This window comes from Crinia signifera, chromosome 7, assembly GCF_055691185.1.
Source record: "Crinia signifera chromosome 7, ASM5569118v1, whole genome shotgun sequence".
Taxonomy (NCBI): Eukaryota; Metazoa; Chordata; class Amphibia; order Anura; family Myobatrachidae; genus Crinia; species Crinia signifera.
The window spans coordinates 124,675,583-124,694,980 of record NC_139223.1 but is presented as its reverse complement, the minus strand read 5'-3'; the positions used below and the strand labels follow the sequence as shown (position 1 = coordinate 124,694,980).

The following is a 19,398-nucleotide window of genomic DNA, read 5'->3' as shown; positions in this document are numbered from 1 at the left end:
GGACTGGTTATCTCACTCTAAATGGGTATATGTGTGAGGAAGTATGTGTAAAGACCGATGACCTATATGGTGTCGGTGTTAGACATTATATATATGTGATATAGTTCACTATATTTATAATTTATATAAATATAGTGAACTGCCGTTTCAGGCTGCTATCAACAAATACGGCAGTTCACTATATTTATATAAATTATTTATGTATTTCTTTGTTCTATATTTCATTTCTTAAATTTTCTTTTATATATCTTGGTCTATTCGGATGTGCGTATATACCAGTTGGCACATTGACACTTTTTTTGAATACAGTTCTTTCAACACACTTGCTGTGTTCCACTAGTCCAATCATCATACTATATAATTGCCATCCCAGACTGGTATTATTTATTGTCATTTTTTAGTATCCATTTCATCCCCTCCCTTGTGGTATATATCTGATACATTTTATATTGTGGTTTTATAATATTGTGTGAATATTGTGTGAATATCCATATGTATTTTTAAACTTTTTTCTTCTGTGTTTAAATAAATCATCTATTTTTTATACATTGTCCCATGTGAAATACGTGCACAGTAGTCGCTATCCAAAGTCCAAAACAAAAACCTTTTCTACAAATCCCCCCCTGAGTGGCACACCACCGCTCTTGGACTTAGCTGACGCCCCAACCAGAGTATTAGGGGAGTGCAATATATGGGATCACGCTCCTGGACATTTACCTGTTTACATCCTCCTGGCGCACACCTTACCAAATTCTAAACCTTTCCATATATATATATATATATATATATATATATATATATATATATATATGAGATAATTATCCAAAAAGGCAGCACTCAAGAGGCAGTTTTGATAGAAAAGAACAAGTCTGGATTTAAACGACAAGCTTTCGGGGTGTGACCCCCTTCATCAGGCACAGACAACCTGGTTGTCTGTGCCTGATGAAGGGGGTCACACCCCGAAAGCTTGTCGTTTAAATCCAGACTTGTTCTTTTCTATCAAAACTGCCTCTTGAGTGCTGCCTTTTCGGATAATTATCTGCTTTCTGTCCGGCCACCAGGGCCCTATATTGACTGAGACTAACTGGAGTGCCGGCGGCTTTGTATTGCTATATATCTATATATATCTATATATATCTATAGATATATATATAGATATAGATATATATGGATATCTATATCAACAAGGAAAGGCAGGGCTGACCCAGGTTCAGTGTAAATGGTGCAGACCCAGGTCCGACCCAGGTTGAAGTGCTGTGTAAATGCGGTATAAAGCAGGGTCAGACCCTGAACACTTGAGCGTTCAAAGACCAGGGTCCGACCAGGGGTTTTGGTGTAAAAGGGGTAGGAAAGGTCAACATCACTTTCGTGATCTCAGTCCTTTCATTTATTTATTGCATATTTATTTGTGTATACTTCAATCAACCTGATGTGGAAGACTCACTAGCCACGAATGAATACCCAGTCCACCAATCTACATAACATACTATTTACGAATGTTTATTCTAAAACAGGATTCCAGATTAATGTCCATATTATGGTCACTATTATGCACTTCCAAATGTGTTTAAAGCAATTTAAACAGGGCAAAAGTGTTTTTCCACACTTTAAGGCAATATTTTCCCCACCATAGTCTCAATTATGTGCCCAGTACCACAATGAACATGTGTTTTTATTTTTAGCTACTTATTTTAAGAAAAAAATGAACATCAGAAATGAAACAATGTATTTCTGCAATGAATATATATTTTAATGTTTAAACTCAACATTTACGTTAATTTACAAATGAGTAACATAAACCGGCTTCAAGGAAAGGTGCTGTTATATTCTGCAGTCCATTCTATGCCTCACTCGCCTACAAATACATTAAACAAATTTATTTAATGGCCTCCTCCTGCCAGGGGACCACACCTACCCCATTAAAATACTCCAAGTATTCCTCCCTTACTAATTTTGCACGGGCAGTTGCCCTAGTGATGGCCAGAGGTGTTTGAACAGAGGACATCTGTACATGCTCCTCTGGTAGGTCGGGGTCTTCTATTGCTGTGCTGCCAAAGTAACTATGCTGGGTTGCTTTGTGACGCAAATAATTATGGAGGACACAGCATGCATATACTACCCAGTCAATTTTGTCTACATTCAAGTTTATAGTTGTATGAAATATACGGAAGCGGTTGGCAAGTATTCCAAAGGCATTTTCTACAATGCGGCGTGCCCGGGATAGCCTGTAGTTGTAAATCCGCTTCTCTTTAGTCAAGTGCCTTTGCGCAAACGGTTTCATTATATTCTCATGCAGCGCAAAGGCCTCATCCCCGACAAAAACAAAATTGAGGCCATGCTTAGTGACCTCTCTTGTAGGCAACTTTAGGGTCTTTGCTTCCAGACTGTCATAAAATGTTGTTTTTTTCAATGAACCACCATCTGAAGCCCGACCATTTTTACCGACATCTATAAATATAAACTGATAGTTGGCATTCACTACTGCCATCAATACTATACTAAAGTACCCCTTGTAATTATAATACATTGATCCGCTATTTGCAGGAGGGGTGATGCGGACGTGTTTGCCATCAATTGCACCCCCGCAGTTAGGGAAATGCCATCTGCTTTCAAACTCCTCAGCCACGGCTTGCCACTCTTCCACACTTGCAGGGAGCTAAAAAAGGAAGAAAAACATGTAATTAAATTAAGATTATTCTACATAAAGCTTCCAAATTTGAAAGGTGCATATACCAAGAAACCAAGCTTTGATAATTGTCACACAATTGCAACAATACAGTGCCACTACCTACTATAGAGGACGGCACCATACCCCCATTAACACACCTTTGCCCAGGGGTGGCCAAACTACATCCCATGTGCTGGAAGCAGTACACTGACCGATCCGGACTAGCCCACTGCCCTCAAGCCACAACTGATGGTGAGCTGCATGGACACCCCCAAGTTCAGTCGCCTCCTGAGTAGTGGCGTAACCGTGTGGAGTGTGTACGTAGTGTATTCGTGGGGGGGGGTGAGCAACTTCAACTAGGCACTCGTGTGCGTGTGTGCATGTGGGGCGCAGTCCTGTGCAGCTGCTGCCTGTGATCAGCTTGTGCATAGAAGGAGCCTCCTGGCGCATGCGCAAAAGGCTCCTATCGCTGGTAGGTCTGCAGTGCAGGTAGCGCCATTAGATCCATGGTGTTTAAGATTTGGCACCAGTGCCACTGGCAGGTTCCTTAAATAACTGAGGGGGGTGTGTGGGGAATTACTATAGGGGAGGATTTACTACGGTATTTGGAACTACTAGGGGAGGCAGATATTTAGAATATTTAAGGCGGGCCAGATGCGTGGAATCACTGTGAGGCAGAATCATTGGTTCAGCCTTGCAGCACAGTTCATATTTTTCATGTTGCTCCGATTAGAATTTATTTGCCCACCCCTGCCTTTGCCAACACCAACATTCAATAAATGGTTACACACATGCTGTAGTAGCAAATTCATTGGGTCAGGACCATGGATTCTTAACTTTACAGCTTGTGTTTATTGTCATATTCAAATATCAAATCAAAACAACGTATAGCCTAACCAGGTTTTATGTATACATTTAGTTAGTGGTGGTTTTTACCTATAGACTGCAGACACCCAAGGCAGTCCCTGTTCTATGGCCTGCAGCTAAAGGAGCCCACTGCCAGGGGCATTGGCAATACCTATGTCGCAACTATGCAATCGCTGGTCCCGCTGCATGTCAGATGCATTGTACAGGTGCCAGAACGTGATTTCACTTCTATGTGCAGCTGACAAAGTTGGCTATAGAGCTGTCTGCATGCGCAGTACCACAATAGCTACAGCAAATGCAGCGTTCCTGGTGCCTTTCAGCATCGTACTACAGCAGCTGCAAGGAAAGGATAAACCGTAGTGACTGTGGTTTCTGGTATCATGGACAGTGATAGTCTCCCTCTCCTACCATAAGGTAGGAGACACCACTGCATATTCTTAGCCATATTTATTACTAACTTTACAACCGTACAAAACCATTTCTACATTTTTTTTCTCACATGCAGGCTAAACACACATTTGTGATTTACAATATGTTAACCCCTTCACGACATTTGACGTATATATACGTCATGGCCGGGAAGTACTTCCCGACACATGACGTATATATACGTCATGACTTTAAACTGTCACTGCGTCTCGAGACGCAGTGACAGAGGGACGATGTCTGCTGTCCCTGACAGCAGACATGTCCCTGCATGCCCAGGGGGGGCTGCGATGTCGCCCCCCCGTCGGCGATCGCTGTGATTGGCTGTTCAGTGTGAACAGCCATTCACAGCGTTTTCCTGTGTTACCAGCGAATCAGACGCTTGGTAACACAGGTGTCAATCACCGCCGGGCGTCAGGGGGCATGAGGGGGTCATCGGTGACGATGACACCTCACCCAACCCTCACCCCACCTGCCCCCAAGGCTGTGATTGGTCCGTGGGACCCACGGACCAATCACAGCCAAGGCGCGACATTTAAACTAACGGTGACTGCGCTGCAGACGCCATTCCGGTCTGGAGTAGCGTGCAGAGCGGTCACCGTGCCTATCTGCCGTGATACTGACCTGATCCTTGCTAATACTTACCTGATCCTTGCAAATACCTTACCTGATCACTTGATCACTGCTTGTAGCGTGCTGGACGCTTCCTGGATCTGACTTCCTGAGACTTCCTGCTGCTGCTGCAGTGTGATAGAGAGATAGAGAGATAGAGAGAGAGAGATAGAGAGAGATAGAGAGATAGTGACAGAGAGAGCTATATTTTGTGTCTGCTACCCCCCCTTTTTGGGGGTGCAGGGGTTTTTTATATATAAATAACTGTCGCTGCTGCTGCAGTGTCATAGTGATAGATAGTGATAGATAGTGAGAGATAGTGATAGATAGTAATAGATAGTGAGAGATAGAGAGATTTGTGTCTGCTACCCCCCTTTTTTGGGGGTGCAGGTTTTTTTTTATATATATAACTGTCAGTGCTGCTGCTGCAGTGTCATAGTGATAGATAGTGATAGATAGTGAGAGATAGAGAGATAGAGAGAGATAGTGACAGAGAGTGATAGAGAGTGTATATTTTGTGTCTGCTACCCCCGCCTTTTGTGCTGATCACTATATCTGAGGTGATCAGCAACTTTTTGGGGGTGCAGAGGTTTTTTTTTTTTATATATACCTGTCAGTTGCTGCCAGTTGCACCAAAGGTTGTGCACCTGCTGCCCCTCACTGGTAATCAGTGTCGCATCACTGATCACCTTTTTTTTTTTTTTTGTGGGTGCTGTGTGGTCTTTTTTTAATTTTTTTTTTACACACACTGTGATTTTGTGGGTGTCCTGTGGCCACTGTGCGCTGATCAGTGACGTACATCACTGATCAGCTTTTTCGGCACAGGGTTGATCTATTATTTTTTTTTTGATCAAATTCCTGTTGCCTTTGAGCGCTGTTCAGTGACAGACGTTACTGACCAACATCTGTGCTCAATTTTTGGTGCAGGACCTTTTTTTTTGTTTTTTTAACCCCTTCAATTTTTTTTTTTTTTAACCCCTTCAATTTTTTTTTTTTTTTTTAACCCCTTCATTTTTTTTTTTTTTGTATAAAGTATTTTTTTTGTTCTGCACTACATACACACAACACACTACATACCCCCCGGGTTGAAATAAAGTTTGTACCCCCCCCTACACTATACACGTGTTGAAACATTTCACTACCAGTAACACAAAAATAAAAATGTCATCCCAAATGTCATCCCAAATGTCATCCCAGTCATCCAGAAGAATGTATTCAGTGGAGGAGGCATATGCCATGCTTGCCTCTGATTCTGACACAGCCAGTGAGGCAAGCGGGGAATTTGAAGGATTCGTCTTAAGCTCCTCTTCCTCCTCTGGTGATGAGGGACCCCCTCAAAGACGCCCCCGTAGAGCAGCTGAGACCCCCCCCCCCAATAATTGATCTCGTATGGACCCCACCACCAGACAATTTTGAGCCCCAGGTTCCTGAGTTTTTGGCCATGCCAGGAATCCAATTTGATTCCACAGGTCTCAGAGAAATTGACTTTTTCAAATTATTTTTCTCTGATGATTTTATAAATTTAATGGTGGACCAAACTAATTTATATGCCCAGCAGTTTATTGCTCAAAACCCCACGTCATCATTTGCTAGGTGGACCCCTGTAGATGCAGTAGAGATGATGACGTTTTGGGGTCTGGTGTTTCATATGGGCATAGTAAAAAAGCCACAAATTAGGCAATATTGGAGTACAGATGTTCTGTACAGCACCCCATTTTACCGTATGGCCATGACTCGGACTCGTTTTGAGGCAATCCATAAATTTATACATTACACCGATAATGCACAGTGCCCACCCAGAGATGATCCCACCTTTGACCGGCTATTCAAAGTCAGGCCGGTCATTGATCATTTCAGTGCCAAATTTGCAGAGCTATACATCCCTGAAAAATTTATTTGTATTGACGAGTCCCTTATACATTTTAAAGGAAGGGTTAAATTCCGCCAGTACCTTCCCAGTAAGAGGGCAAGGTATGGCATAAAAATGTATAAGCTGTGTGAAAGCACCACAGGGTACACCCACAAGTTTAGGGTATATGAAGGGAAGGATTCAAGAATTGAACCGCCAGAATGCCCCCCCTCCCTCGTAGGTGTTAGTGGCAAAATTGTCTGGGATTTAATGCACCCCTTCCTGGATAAGGGTTATCACCTCTATGTGGATAACTTTTACACCAGCATCCCCCTGTTTAAGGCCCTTGGTTCAAGAGGTACAGCAGCTTGCGGTACTGTGCGCAAGAATCAAAGAGGCCTCCCCAAAACGCACATTGCCCAAGTAATGAGAAGGGGTGAAAGCAGGGGAATATGCACCGAAAATATGTTGTTGGTCAAATATAAGGACAAGAGGGATGTCCTTATACTGACAACAATTCATGGAGACAGTACCACCTCCATCCCTGTACGAGGTACCAGTACCCACACCTCAAAACCAAATTGTATCCTAGATTACAATAAGTACATGGGCGGAGTGGATCTTTCAGATCAGGTACTGAAGCCGTACAGTGCCCTGCGGAAAACAAATATCTGGTACAAGAAGCTGGCCGTGTATATCATCCAGATGGCACTGTATAACGCTTACGTGCTATTCCGTTCTACCGGCCAGAGGGGGACATTTATGCACTTTCAAGAGGAAGTCATAAAGGGCCTAATATTTGGGAACCAGCAGGCAGAGGGCCCCAGTACTTCTAGTACTGGCCCCCGTATTGTACCAGGGCAGCATTTTCCCAACGAAATCCCCTCCACTGCAAGAAAGGGCAGGACACAAAAAAGGTGCAAAGTTTGCTATAAAAAGGGAATAAGAAAGGAAACTATTTTCCACTGTGAAACTTGCCCCGACAAACCCGGCCTATGTATAAAGGAGTGTTTCAAAATATACCACACATCGATGGATTATTAGGTTCATCATTTCACCGTGCATCGGGGGTCTTGCTAATGCCACATAGCACCCACCATTCATTCCACCAGAATCTGAGCTGCAAAATCCAAAAATCACTCCTTCCCTTCTGAGTCCTGCCATGCACCCAACTGGTATTTTTTGGTCACATGTGAGGCATTGCCGTACTCTGGAGAAATGGGGGCACAGATTTTGGGGTGCTTTGTCTCCTTCATTCCTTGTGAAAATGAACAATTTTGAGCCAGAAGTACATTTTTGTGTAAAAAAATGTAATTTTTCATTTTCACAGCCCAGTTGTACCAAAATTGGTGAAACCCCTGGGGGTTTGAAATGTACACTATACCCCTAGATGAATTCCCTAAGGGGTGTAGTTTGCAAAATGGGGTCACTTGTGGGGGGGTTCCACTGTATTGGTAATGCAACATAGCACCCACCATTCATTCCACCAAAATCTGTGCTGCCAAATCCAAAAATCACTCCTTCCCTTCTGAGTCCTGCCATGCGCCCAACTGGTATTTTTTGGTCACATGTGAGGCATTGCCGTACTCGGGAGAAATTGGGGCACAGATTTTGGGGTGCTTTGTCTCCTTCATTCCTTGTGAAAATGAAAAATGTTGAGCCAGAACTGCATTTTTGTGTAAAAAAATGTAATTTTCCATTTTCACATCCCAGTTGTACCAAAATTGGTGAAACCCCTGGGGGTTTGAAATGTACACTATACCCCTAGATGAATTCCCTGAGGGGTGTACTTTGCAAAATGGGGTGACTTGTGGGGGGGTTCCACTGTATTGGTGCTTTGGGAGTCTTGCTAATGCAACATGGCACCCACCATTCATTCCACCAAAATCTGTGCTGCCAAATCCAAAAATCACTCCTTCCCTTCTGAGTCCTGCCATGCGCCCCACTGGTATTTTTTGGTCACATGTGAGGCATTGCCGTACTCGGGAGAAATTGGGGCACAGATTTTGGGGTGCTTTGTCTCCTTCATTCCTTGTGAAAATGAAAAATTTTGAGCCAGAACTGCATGTTTGTGTAAAAAAATGTAATTTTCCATTTTCACATCCCAGTTGTACCAAAATTGGTGAAACCCCTGGGGGTTTGAAATGTACACTATACCCCTAGATGAATTCCCTGAGGGGTGTACTTTGCAAAATGGGGTGACTTGTGGGGGGGTTCCACTGTATTGGTGCTTTGGGAGTCTTGCTAATGCAACATGGCACCCACCATTCATTCCACCAAAATCTGTGCTGCCAAATCCAAAAATCACTCCTTCCCTTCTGAGTCCTGCCATGCGCCCCACTGGTATTTTTTGGTCACATGTGAGGCATTGCCGTACTCGGGAGAAATTGGGGCACAGATTTTGGGGTGCTTTGTCTCCTTCATTCCTTGTGAAAATGAAAAAATTTGAGCCAGAACTGCATGTTTGTGTAAAAAAATGTAATTTTCCATTTTCACATCCCAGTTGTACCAAAATTGGTGAAACCCCTGGGGGTTTGAAATGTACACTATACCCCTAGATGAATTCCCTGAGGGGTGTACTTTGCAAAATGGGGTGACTTGTGGGGGGGTTCCACTGTATTGGTGCTTTGGGAGTCTTGCTAATGCAACATGGCACCCACCATTCATTCCACCAAAATCTGTGCTGCCAAATCCAAAAATCACTCCTTCCCTTCTGAGTCCTGCCATGCGCCCCACTGGTTTTTTTTTGTCACATGTGAGGCATTGCCGTACTCGGGAGAAATTGGGGCACAGATTTTGGGGTGCTTTGTCTCCTTCATTCCTTGTGAAAATGAAAAATTTTGAGCCAGAACTGCATGTTTGTGTAAAAAAAATTTAATTTTCCATTTTCACATCCCAGTTGTACCAAAATTGGTGAAACCCCTGGGGGTTTGAAATGTACACTATACCCCTAGATGAATTCCCTGAGGGGTGTACTTTGCAAAATGGGGTGACTTGTGGGGGGGTTCCACTGTATTGGTGCTTTGGGAGTCTTGCTAATGCAACATGGCACCCACCATTCATTCCACCAAAATCTGTGCTGCCAAATCCAAAAATCACTCCTTCCCTTCTGAGTCCTGCCATGCGCCCCACTGGTATTTTTTGGTCACATGTGAGGCATTGCCGTACTCGGGAGAAATTGGGGCACAGATTTTGGGGTGCTTTGTCTCCTTCATTCCTTGTGAAAATGAAAAATTTTGAGCCAGAACTGCATGTTTGTGTAAAAAAATGTAATTTTCCATTTTCACATCCCAGTTGTACCAAAATTGGTGAAACCCCTGGGGGTTTGAAATGTACACTATACCCCTAGATGAATTCCCTGAGGGGTGTACTTTGCAAAATGGGGTGACTTGTGGGGGGGTTCCACTGTATTGGTGCTTTGGGAGTCTTGCTAATGCAACATGGCACCCACCATTCATTCCACCAAAATCTGTGCTGCCAAATCCAAAAATCACTCCTTCCCTTCTGAGTCCTGCCATGCGCCCCACTGGTATTTTTTGGTCACATGTGAGGCATTGCCGTACTCGGGAGAAATTGGGGCACAGATTTTGGGGTGCTTTGTCTCCTTCATTCCTTGTGAAAATGAAAAATTTTGAGCCAGAACTGCATGTTTGTGTAAAAAAATGTAATTTTCCATTTTCACATCCCAGTTGTACCAAAATTGGTGAAACCCCTGGGGGTTTGAAATGTACACTATACCCCTAGATGAATTCCCTGAGGGGTGTACTTTGCAAAATGGGGTGACTTGTGGGGGGGTTCCACTGTATTGGTGCTTTGGGAGTCTTGCTAATGCAACATGGCACCCACCATTCATTCCACCAAAATCTGTGCTGCCAAATCCAAAAATCACTCCTTCCCTTCTGAGTCCTGCTATGCGCCCCACTGGTTATTTTTGGTCACATGTGAGGCATTGCCGTACTCGGGAGAAATTGGGGCACAGATTTTGGGGTGCTTTGTCTCCTTCATTCCTTGTGAAAATGAAAACTTTTGAGCCAGAACTGCATGTTTGTGTAAAAAAATGTAATTTTCCATTTTCACATCCCAGTTGTACCAAAATTGGTGAAACCCCTGGGGGTTTGAAATGTACACTATACCCCTAGATGAATTCCCTGAGGGGTGTAGATTGCAAAATGGGGTGACTTGTGGGGAAGGTTCCTAACTTTTAGCACTTATGGTGCCTAGAAACCTACATGGTGCCTAAAAAAAAATCTCATAAAAAGGAGGCTCCAAAATCAAGTAGGTGCTCCTTCTATTATGAAGCCTGTGGTTTGGTCAACGTGCACACTAGGGCCACATATAGGATATTTTTGAAAACACAAGAATTGGGGGAATCAATTTTTAGTCACATTTCTCTAGTAAAATCTACTGTATTTGTTAGAAAAATGTATTAAAATTGAAACTCTGCAAAAAAAAAGAAATTTTGAAATTTCACCTACACTTTGTTTTAATTCCTGTGAAACACCTAAAGGGTTAACAAACTTCCAAAATGCTGTTTTGAATACTGTGAGGGGTGCAGTTTTTGAAATGGCATCATTTATGGGGGTGTCTCACATACAAGTCCCTCAAAGTCACATCAGAACTGAACTGGTCCCTAAAAAAATCAGTGTTTGAAATTTTCTTGAAAATTTGAGAATTTGCTAGTCATATTTGAAGCCTCCTAGTGTCCAAAAAAATGAAAAGGGGGTTGAAATAATGATGGCAACATAAATTAGACATATGGTCTATGTTAGTTATTAACTATTTTGAGTGGTATGATTATTTGTCTCACAAGCAGAAAATTTAACATTTTGCATATTGCTAAATTTTCCATTTTTTCACGATATTTTGGTATTTTTCACAAAAAAACACAGACTGTATCGACCAAAATTTACCACTAACTTGAAGTACAATGTGTCACGAGAAAACAATCTCAAAATCACTGGGATAAGTAAAAGCAAAAAAAAGTTATCCCCACTTAAGTGAGACATGTCAGATTTGAAAAAAAGGGCTCTGTCATGAAGGCACAAACTGGCTCTGTCATGAAGGGGTTAAACAAATGATTTTTCATAATAATTTTATTTTAAATAGTTCACAACGAAGGTATGTGTTTTTTTGGGTTTACCTTTAAAAACTGTTTCTGCAGCACTTTCACTATAGCTTGGCATGTCTCAGGGATGATACGCCCCAAAGCCTGAGCAGAGATGAAGGCCCCAAACTTCAGATCCTCCAACGACCGCCCTGTAGCCAGGAACCTTAGGGTAGCCACCAACCTCTCCTCTACAGAGATGGACTTCCGCATTTTGGTGTCTTGCCTCTCAATGTAGGGAGACACCAGACCCAGCAACTCCTGGAAGGTAGCGTCGTCCATGCGCAGGTAGTTATGATAGTCGTGAGGGTTGTTCTCCCTAATCTCTGCCAGGAGCGACATATGTGAAAGAGAGCCCCTCTTCAGCAGCCACTCCTTTGTCCAGCAGGACCTGACTCTCTTCCGTTGCTGATCCCTCTTACGTTTTAACTTCATAAAGCCATAGGCTTGAAGAAGGTAATGATAAGGATCCATCAAAAATAGGCAAGAAAGCACCTTGTTCAGCCAAACCAAGCAATGCAAATGCACAGTAGCTAAGTGGAATGCTCCAAAGGTATAAACCAACCTCACTACTCAGTAAGCAGAAGTGTGCACAGTTTTAAAATGTCTCCTGCTTTTTATGTCACTGTTTTGGCCACCCCCCTAGGTCCAACCCACAAGATAAATCTGGTGGTACGTGATGAGCATCAGATAAATTGCATGCAATTTATTGCATCTGATAAATTGCAGTCAATTTATCTGAGGCAAATTGGATGTACAAAATGGCACATCAAGTGTCAAATTGTATGTAGCCCTCCTGGGGAGCTGCCAGGGAAGTTCACGGGAAATCAGATGCAATTTATTGGGCAGATAAATCTTACTAGTGTATGGCCACCTTTAGAGAGATGTGAGTGCAATAATGTTATTGGTGGCATCTTACATCCAGAGTGTAGTCAAATCCAATTCATAGCAGATGAGATAGTGGTAGAGTTCTGTATTTTGGGTACTATACAAAGATTGTGTGCAAAATAGTGGTCATGGGCTTCAAACATTGCTGAAACATCCTTTGTAGGTGTTAGATGTGGTTTATGTTATTGTATCCTAAATACAAAACCTATGTTTGTATTAGAGTGAACACGTTGACACATGTCGACTTGTGTAGATTGAGTGTGCTACTGTGTAAAGTCTATGAAAGCACGTAGTGAATGTGTCTAACTGTTTAGCAAATAGCTACCTTAGCATATATAAGCAGGTCTTCAAAAGATTCTTACCTTAAATTAAACAAACCTTTAAATGTCGAGAAGTATAGAAAGATAAGCTTCCAATGTGTTTGAGTGCTGTGTGTGGCTTGCAGGTAGTGAAATCATGGTTTGGACTTAATAGACTGCAGCATTGCTTATTACATTCAGGTGTATGTGTTTGAGTAGGAATCAGCGTTAATTAGCAAACTCAGGCGCACGCTGGCATGCGGTATCTGTAGGGGTGGTTTGAGCTGGCGGTTGGCGGCCGCCTGTTTTGTGTCCGAAATGAACGGTGCCTTAGTCGATCGTGCGGTAGTAGCACCGCTCATTTTTGGTGCACACCCCCGTGTACGCCCATAATTACGCCCATTTTCCCTCATTATTTCGGCCGCTCCCCTCAACACGCCCCTATGCCGCCCCCAATACCGTACACTCGCGTACAGGTTTTTTCGCACGTAGAGACCCGTCCGTGAGCGTTGTGGAGTGTTCGCGCCTGCGCATTAGCGAATGTACGCATGCGCAGATCATAAAAAACCCCGGAACGTACGCGTACGGCCCGGCCGCACCAACCAGAATAAGGCCCATTATGCGCTTGATTCAGACTTTGTTGTAGTTTAGCGAGGATTTGCTAAGTTGCAACTCCTGGCACTAGGCTATGGGAGGGGCCACCCAGCACAAGACAAGGGTGTCCAGCGCAGTGAACCACTTGCACATCACCGGGTACCTCCTGGCTGCGCAGTGGGTCATGTTTCAGGTTGTAGCAGCTACATGTGATGTCACTCAGCTCCCGCAGCTCTCCCCCCGAGTGGTTTGTACATGCCTGTGCTGTGCCGACCACTCCCACAAAATGGTCGGTCATCGCTTGTCGTGCTATCATCACACTTTCAGGGTTCGTACATGCGAACACTGGTGTACGCACATGCGCAGAGGTGTGGAATGGCCTAATAGCTATTTCTGCACTTCTACAATGGAGTCAGGCCCTATGCCCTATGTTTGGATTAAGTGTGTACACAGGACCCAATCTGCACATGCACAGGACGGGTTCTGTGATCACAGCGCAGAACATTGAACGCCTCAGAAGGACCCACTAATTCCACTATTACCCCGAATGGATCGCTGACAGGAGCCTTTCTGTTGCTTATGATGGTAACATTAATGCTGATCAATTTAACAGCACACCAATGAAGACATCTGTGGCTGCTGCATTACAGAGGAATAACTCCCAAACAGGAGTCAGGTTGCAACCACCTGCGGGGATCACTAGTTAACTGGGGGGGATTGTATTTCTTAACGTGCGCTAGGGACATCCCGCCAAGTAATACTCGGTGTGGCTGTCACCTGCAATCCTCCCAGTAATTAGCAGCTGGGGTGATGTATTAACTGCCATTAAGGCATTAATCCGCCCCAGCTGCTTCGCCAGCTCAGGGCTAGCATTGTCCTATACCCACTGCAGAAACAATGCTAGCCCTCCTGCTGGCTCCACGGCTCTCCTTATCAGCTGCGTGGGGGTTAATACATTCAGCCCCTATGAGTGCTCGCTTCTCATTGTTATACAGGAGAAGCGGGACCTGTTATTTATTTAGCTGTAAAGGGCACAATAATACATCTGCCCCAATGTCTGCTGTGCTGTCGGCGAAGAGGGACGGTATTTGTCATCACCCCGGTAATCCACTCCTTTGCCTGGGGCCCAGCACACGACTTTCAGATGCACACTTGCCTGTGTGTGCTATCATCCTGGCAATTTACTTCAGCGGTGTTTGCCATAACCCCGCCAATTCACTCAAACGCCCGGGACCTGCTACTCGGCTTTCAGCAGCTAATACCCCTTTCACACCAGCCCAAATTTCCAGGATTTCACTAGCGATTGTGTGAAAGGTTCCCGGGCCAAATTCCAGGGAAAATTTTCCGGGATTTCATCCCTGCTGGGGATTTCAACCTGTGACCAGCCTGTTACTGGCTGGTATGAAAGCTACTGACCCGGGCAGCGGGTGATGGGCAGCGGGTGGCAGGCAGCGGGTGGTGGGGTCTGGGCAGCAGAGTCCAGGGCAGCTCTCAGCCAATTAGCGTCCAGCTATTCTTTTCAAAATGTTTTCAAAATCAGCAGTGTTTCCCACCCTGCTGCCTGGCAAATAGCGCTACAAGCTCCCAGCCACTGCTGCCCGGATCATCACTGCCAGGACCCTCTGCTGCACTTAGGCGCCCTCCCAGTGCTGTCACTACCCTCTCACACCAGAAAATGCAGGACTAGGCTGGTGTGAAAGGGGCCAACCTGGGAATGTCCCTGCTTGATCCATGGACTGTATTCATGGGCAAGTCCCTGCATTTTCTGGTGCGAAAGTAGTATTATCTGCCTGTCCAGAGGCTTTGTCCCGAGTCCGAGGACCCGCTGGACTCTAGGGTGCAGCTAGCAGAATGGGCAGCACCTATCATCACCCTGGCAAATCATCATAGTGCCTGGGGTCTGCCACATGGCCCATATCCTCTTACCTGCCATCTTAGAAGCTCCATTCCCTGCTCGGAGACCCACCGGATCTTGTGTGGTAATTACCAGATACATTTATAGTTGAATAATGTATAGAGCCTTATAAATACATCTGGTGCTTAAAATAAATGTGTGCATTTAGACTTGATGGACATTGGTTCCGACATTAAGGATTAAGCATTTTCCATTTAAATGTAGAGACTGTGTCGACTGTGGCTGACAGCAGCTTTCAACGAGCAGTTGTACTACTATTTGCTTGGGGATATAGTGGGCAGTCTTATATATAAATATATTCACATCAAAGTTTTTTGTCCAGAGGTAATTGTACCTCAGTATTAAGATCCACCTTTCTAGTATAATAACATACAGCACGGATACATTTTAGCAATCAATTTTACCATACATTTTGTGCTTTTTATTGTTTTTCTTCCCATTGTTTATAGTCTATTATTTATTTATTTATTTTACTTTTTTTTTTTCATTTCCATTATCGTTATATATTTCTATGCAAATTTTTATGTGTGGAAATCTATAAATGCAATTTGTAACCTGTCATTACTAATTAATTATTATATAAACATTGACGTTTTTGAATTATCTTATTGTGGTGTGGATTCTTTCATGTCAGAACACTTGAAAGTCGCCAATAAGCGCCAATAAGCGCAAAGTCACTATAATTTTAACTTATGAAATTGCACCGACACTAATCAACAAAACTTTTGCACTAAAATCATGTTACTTCATTAAACAACCTTTCCTTGCTTCTGTGTATCACGTCATTTTAATTGGTATGTTGTGTTTTGACAGTTGATTTACAAGAAGCGCTATGGCCCATGGTGGAAATCAGTTATTGGCAAGTTCCAAATGGTAAACATAGCTGACCCACACATTTTGGAGGTTATGGTGAGGCAGGAAGGGAAATATCCAATGAGAACGAAGATTGACCTCTGGAAGGAGCATCGGGATCTACGGAACTACGCCTATGGGCCTTTCACAGAGTGAGTTCAAATGAGCAGAGTCTTATGTGAAATATTCTGTCTGCTTTGAAAATTAATACATTTTTAAATATTCAAATTGTCATTGCTGGAAATTACAACCATACTGTACATTAATAAAATGTGACAATTTAGTAAAGAACCAATGTACACTCTTGAGATATAGCTCTAAATTATTGCAGTTTTTTCTAAGCTAATCACCACTGATGCAGTTTTATAATTCAAAGAACCATATACTCATTGTCACAAACTGCGCCTCTCAACATAACACTGCCGGTCTGCCTCGGCTCAATTGGAAGAGAATAATGTTATTTCTGGACAATGCTCTTTTACTGGTGTATAGTAGTCCTTGACTGCAAGATAGAAGATGGGAACACACTATACAATACCCTATGTACCATGAGCAATATTGTTGGTGTTGTTGTTTGGCGTGCTTAAAAAGACGAGGATGACATCTTCGAAGCATCAAAAAAAGGTTTGAACACTCATTCACTGTCCAAACACTTTAAAAACAAACATGACTGTTCACCAAACCACACCAAACCACATAAAAAACTTTTTGGGCATCCAATATGGACAATTGGAAAGATAGGGACATGGAATCACTTTTAGCGAGAAAAGAAATGGAATGGATCTTCAAGCTAAAAACTCTTATACCTACAGGAATCAACAAAGACTTTGAAGCAAAAGTGGTTTCTATAACATACCACTAACAGCATTACACTTATATGCTTTGCATTCATGTTCACATTGTACAGTATGAGATTTAGTTATTTGCCTCATCTTTATGTAACATAATTTTTTTATTTTGAGGATCGAATAAGACAATAATAAAAAAAAATTGGTATCTAATCCTATGAAATGTACCATCAATTCTCATCTACTTCACACATGGTCGTTGACCAAACCGGAAGTTATAAAACATCACTTCCAGTCACGTGGCAAATATTGATATTTTGTGTTCATAGGATTAGATACCAAGGTTGAAATTTACTAAAGGAAATTAGTAAAAAATAGGTGTATTTGTATTTAGAAATACACTTATTTTTTACATTTACTATCCCAAAAATATGGCAATTCGTATTCGTATTGATGTGCTATCAATACGAATACGAATTGCCGTATTTTCGGCATAGTAAATGTCAAAAATAAGTGTGTTTCTAAATACAAATACATCTATTTTTTACAAATTTCCTTTAGTAAATTTCCCCCCAATTGTTTTTTTTTTTTTTTATTGTTGTCTTATTCGATCCTCAAAATAAAAAAATGACCCCGGAAATGACAGGAGCGGCTGTAGAAGCTGTGTGGATCGAAGTGCGGACGCCGGTGATGACTCCAGAGACGTATGGCGAGGGATCCTTTGTGACGCATCAGCCTGCCAGGTATCGAGTAAGTGTGTGGTGCACCACCGGAAGGTAGGGACACCAGCCCCCGGTGCCACTCATGCACTTTCCTTGACCCCAGAGATATTGCACTCACAGAGACTTCAGCCCGTGGCCTCCAGGCCTCAGACCCCCCCAACACCATCCTCTCGTTCCCCCCCCCCCCCCCCACCAGTCCAACCCAGCATACTCCGTGCATTGCCCAAACACACCAATCCGTGCATTACCTCCACAATCTCCCCACCACACAGGTTTTCACCATCAGGGAAGGTGGTTACACACCATATTCTGCAGAAGGCACCCTGGTGGGATCTGCACGACAGAACTGGTCGTTGTGATGACCACCCAGCTGTGTGGTCACCCCCACCAACCAGCACCCCTATGCACCACAAACTCTAACTGCAATTGTTATTAAGCTGGAATAAAGATCTACTTTTTGCACAGATTCGGTCTCCAGTAATACTTTAATTGGGTAAACTTAGAGGTCCACACACGCCCGACATATCAGTGAGTGCGCAGTTCACCTCACCAATCGCCATTAAGTTACCGGGTCTTACAGACAAAAAAAACCGGAACCTGCTGCACCACCCCGCACTAACTGGAGTGGAGCACAATACCAGCTGAAATAATACACACCTTTTCCAACTTAATTTTATTGAGTTTCAGAAGTGTGTCTGTAGTATCCATAAGATACTGTATGATGTGATTTTCTTGACAATCGGTTGGAGATAATGGTCTATGTGCATAGACAAATTGCTTATTTAGATGTCTGTATCCTATATGATTGGTCATCCTGGTGGATTTGTGGCATTTTTGTGAATCTGTGGTAGGATGTGAATGAAAGAAATCAGGGGATTTAATGGTTCCAGGAATTTTCTTTCTTCTTTGGTTATGGTCCCTTGGTTGAAATGTTCTTCTAATAGTCTTCAGAGGTTGTTCTTAATTTTAAGCGGATGCACATTGTTGAGCTTTCTATATGTGATTTCCTGTAATTATTTGTATATTTCTTCATCGTACCACTGTCTGTTCATGATGACAATGGTGCCACCTTTATCTGATGGCTTGATGATAATGTTCTTAAGGATTAGATTCCAATTGGTTGACTTTTGCTGTTCTATGCTAGTGCACAGAACAGCACTACTGGACATAATGTTGGTTGGATTGCAGAAGCAATCCAATCTGATTTAGCCCCTATGTGAGACTTTGTTGTCAAATCTTTAAGTCGACCATACATCCTGCTCAATCTGAAGATGTGACTGACAATACCATGCTTTCAGAAGTAGCGGGAAAACTATTGCCTGCAGTAGTTCACCAGATTGTGCATTGTACAGATTGCACAATACTGTATGTCGTTTGTCATATCTGCCGTTCAGAGGCGGGCTGGGCCGGGGGGCAGGGTGCCATCTGCCCCCCAGGCCAGTTCATTTAAGTGTCTGAGGGCCGTCGGACTGCAGTACGCAGGCAGAAGCTGCGATTGCTATCTATGTCACTGCTCAAAGGACACATTCAGAAGCAGGTGCAAACAGAAAATGGATGCCCCCATATCAGGCTACAAAAAGATGGCCATCATTCACCAATGGGGAGAAAGGATTCCTTTCCCTGTAACCCCGAGGCCAAAAGGGGGCGGAGCTTATCAGTAACTGTGTCATCGTGCAAACAGGAGCAGCCTGAAATAACTTTCTGTTCTGGAGCCCATGGACTCAAGGAGAGGGCTCAGGGCTGTGGTGAGGAGTCACAGCTAGATGTAAGTGGGATTTGGGGCTGGGCTGGGCTGACAAACAATATTGGGGAGA

General features: G+C 43.3%; 1 protein-coding gene across 1 annotated transcript in view; it reads left to right on the top strand.

Moving 5' to 3' along the window:
- LOC146020529 (sterol 26-hydroxylase, mitochondrial-like) overlaps nt 1-19,398 on the top strand; it is a 74,840-nt gene that overhangs the window by 17,569 nt on the left and 37,873 nt on the right. The window contains exon 2 of the mRNA XM_083153725.1: nt 16,036-16,226. Within this exon, the coding sequence (XP_083009851.1) occupies nt 16,036-16,226 (191 nt within the window). The remainder of the gene's footprint in view (nt 1-16,035; nt 16,227-19,398) is intronic.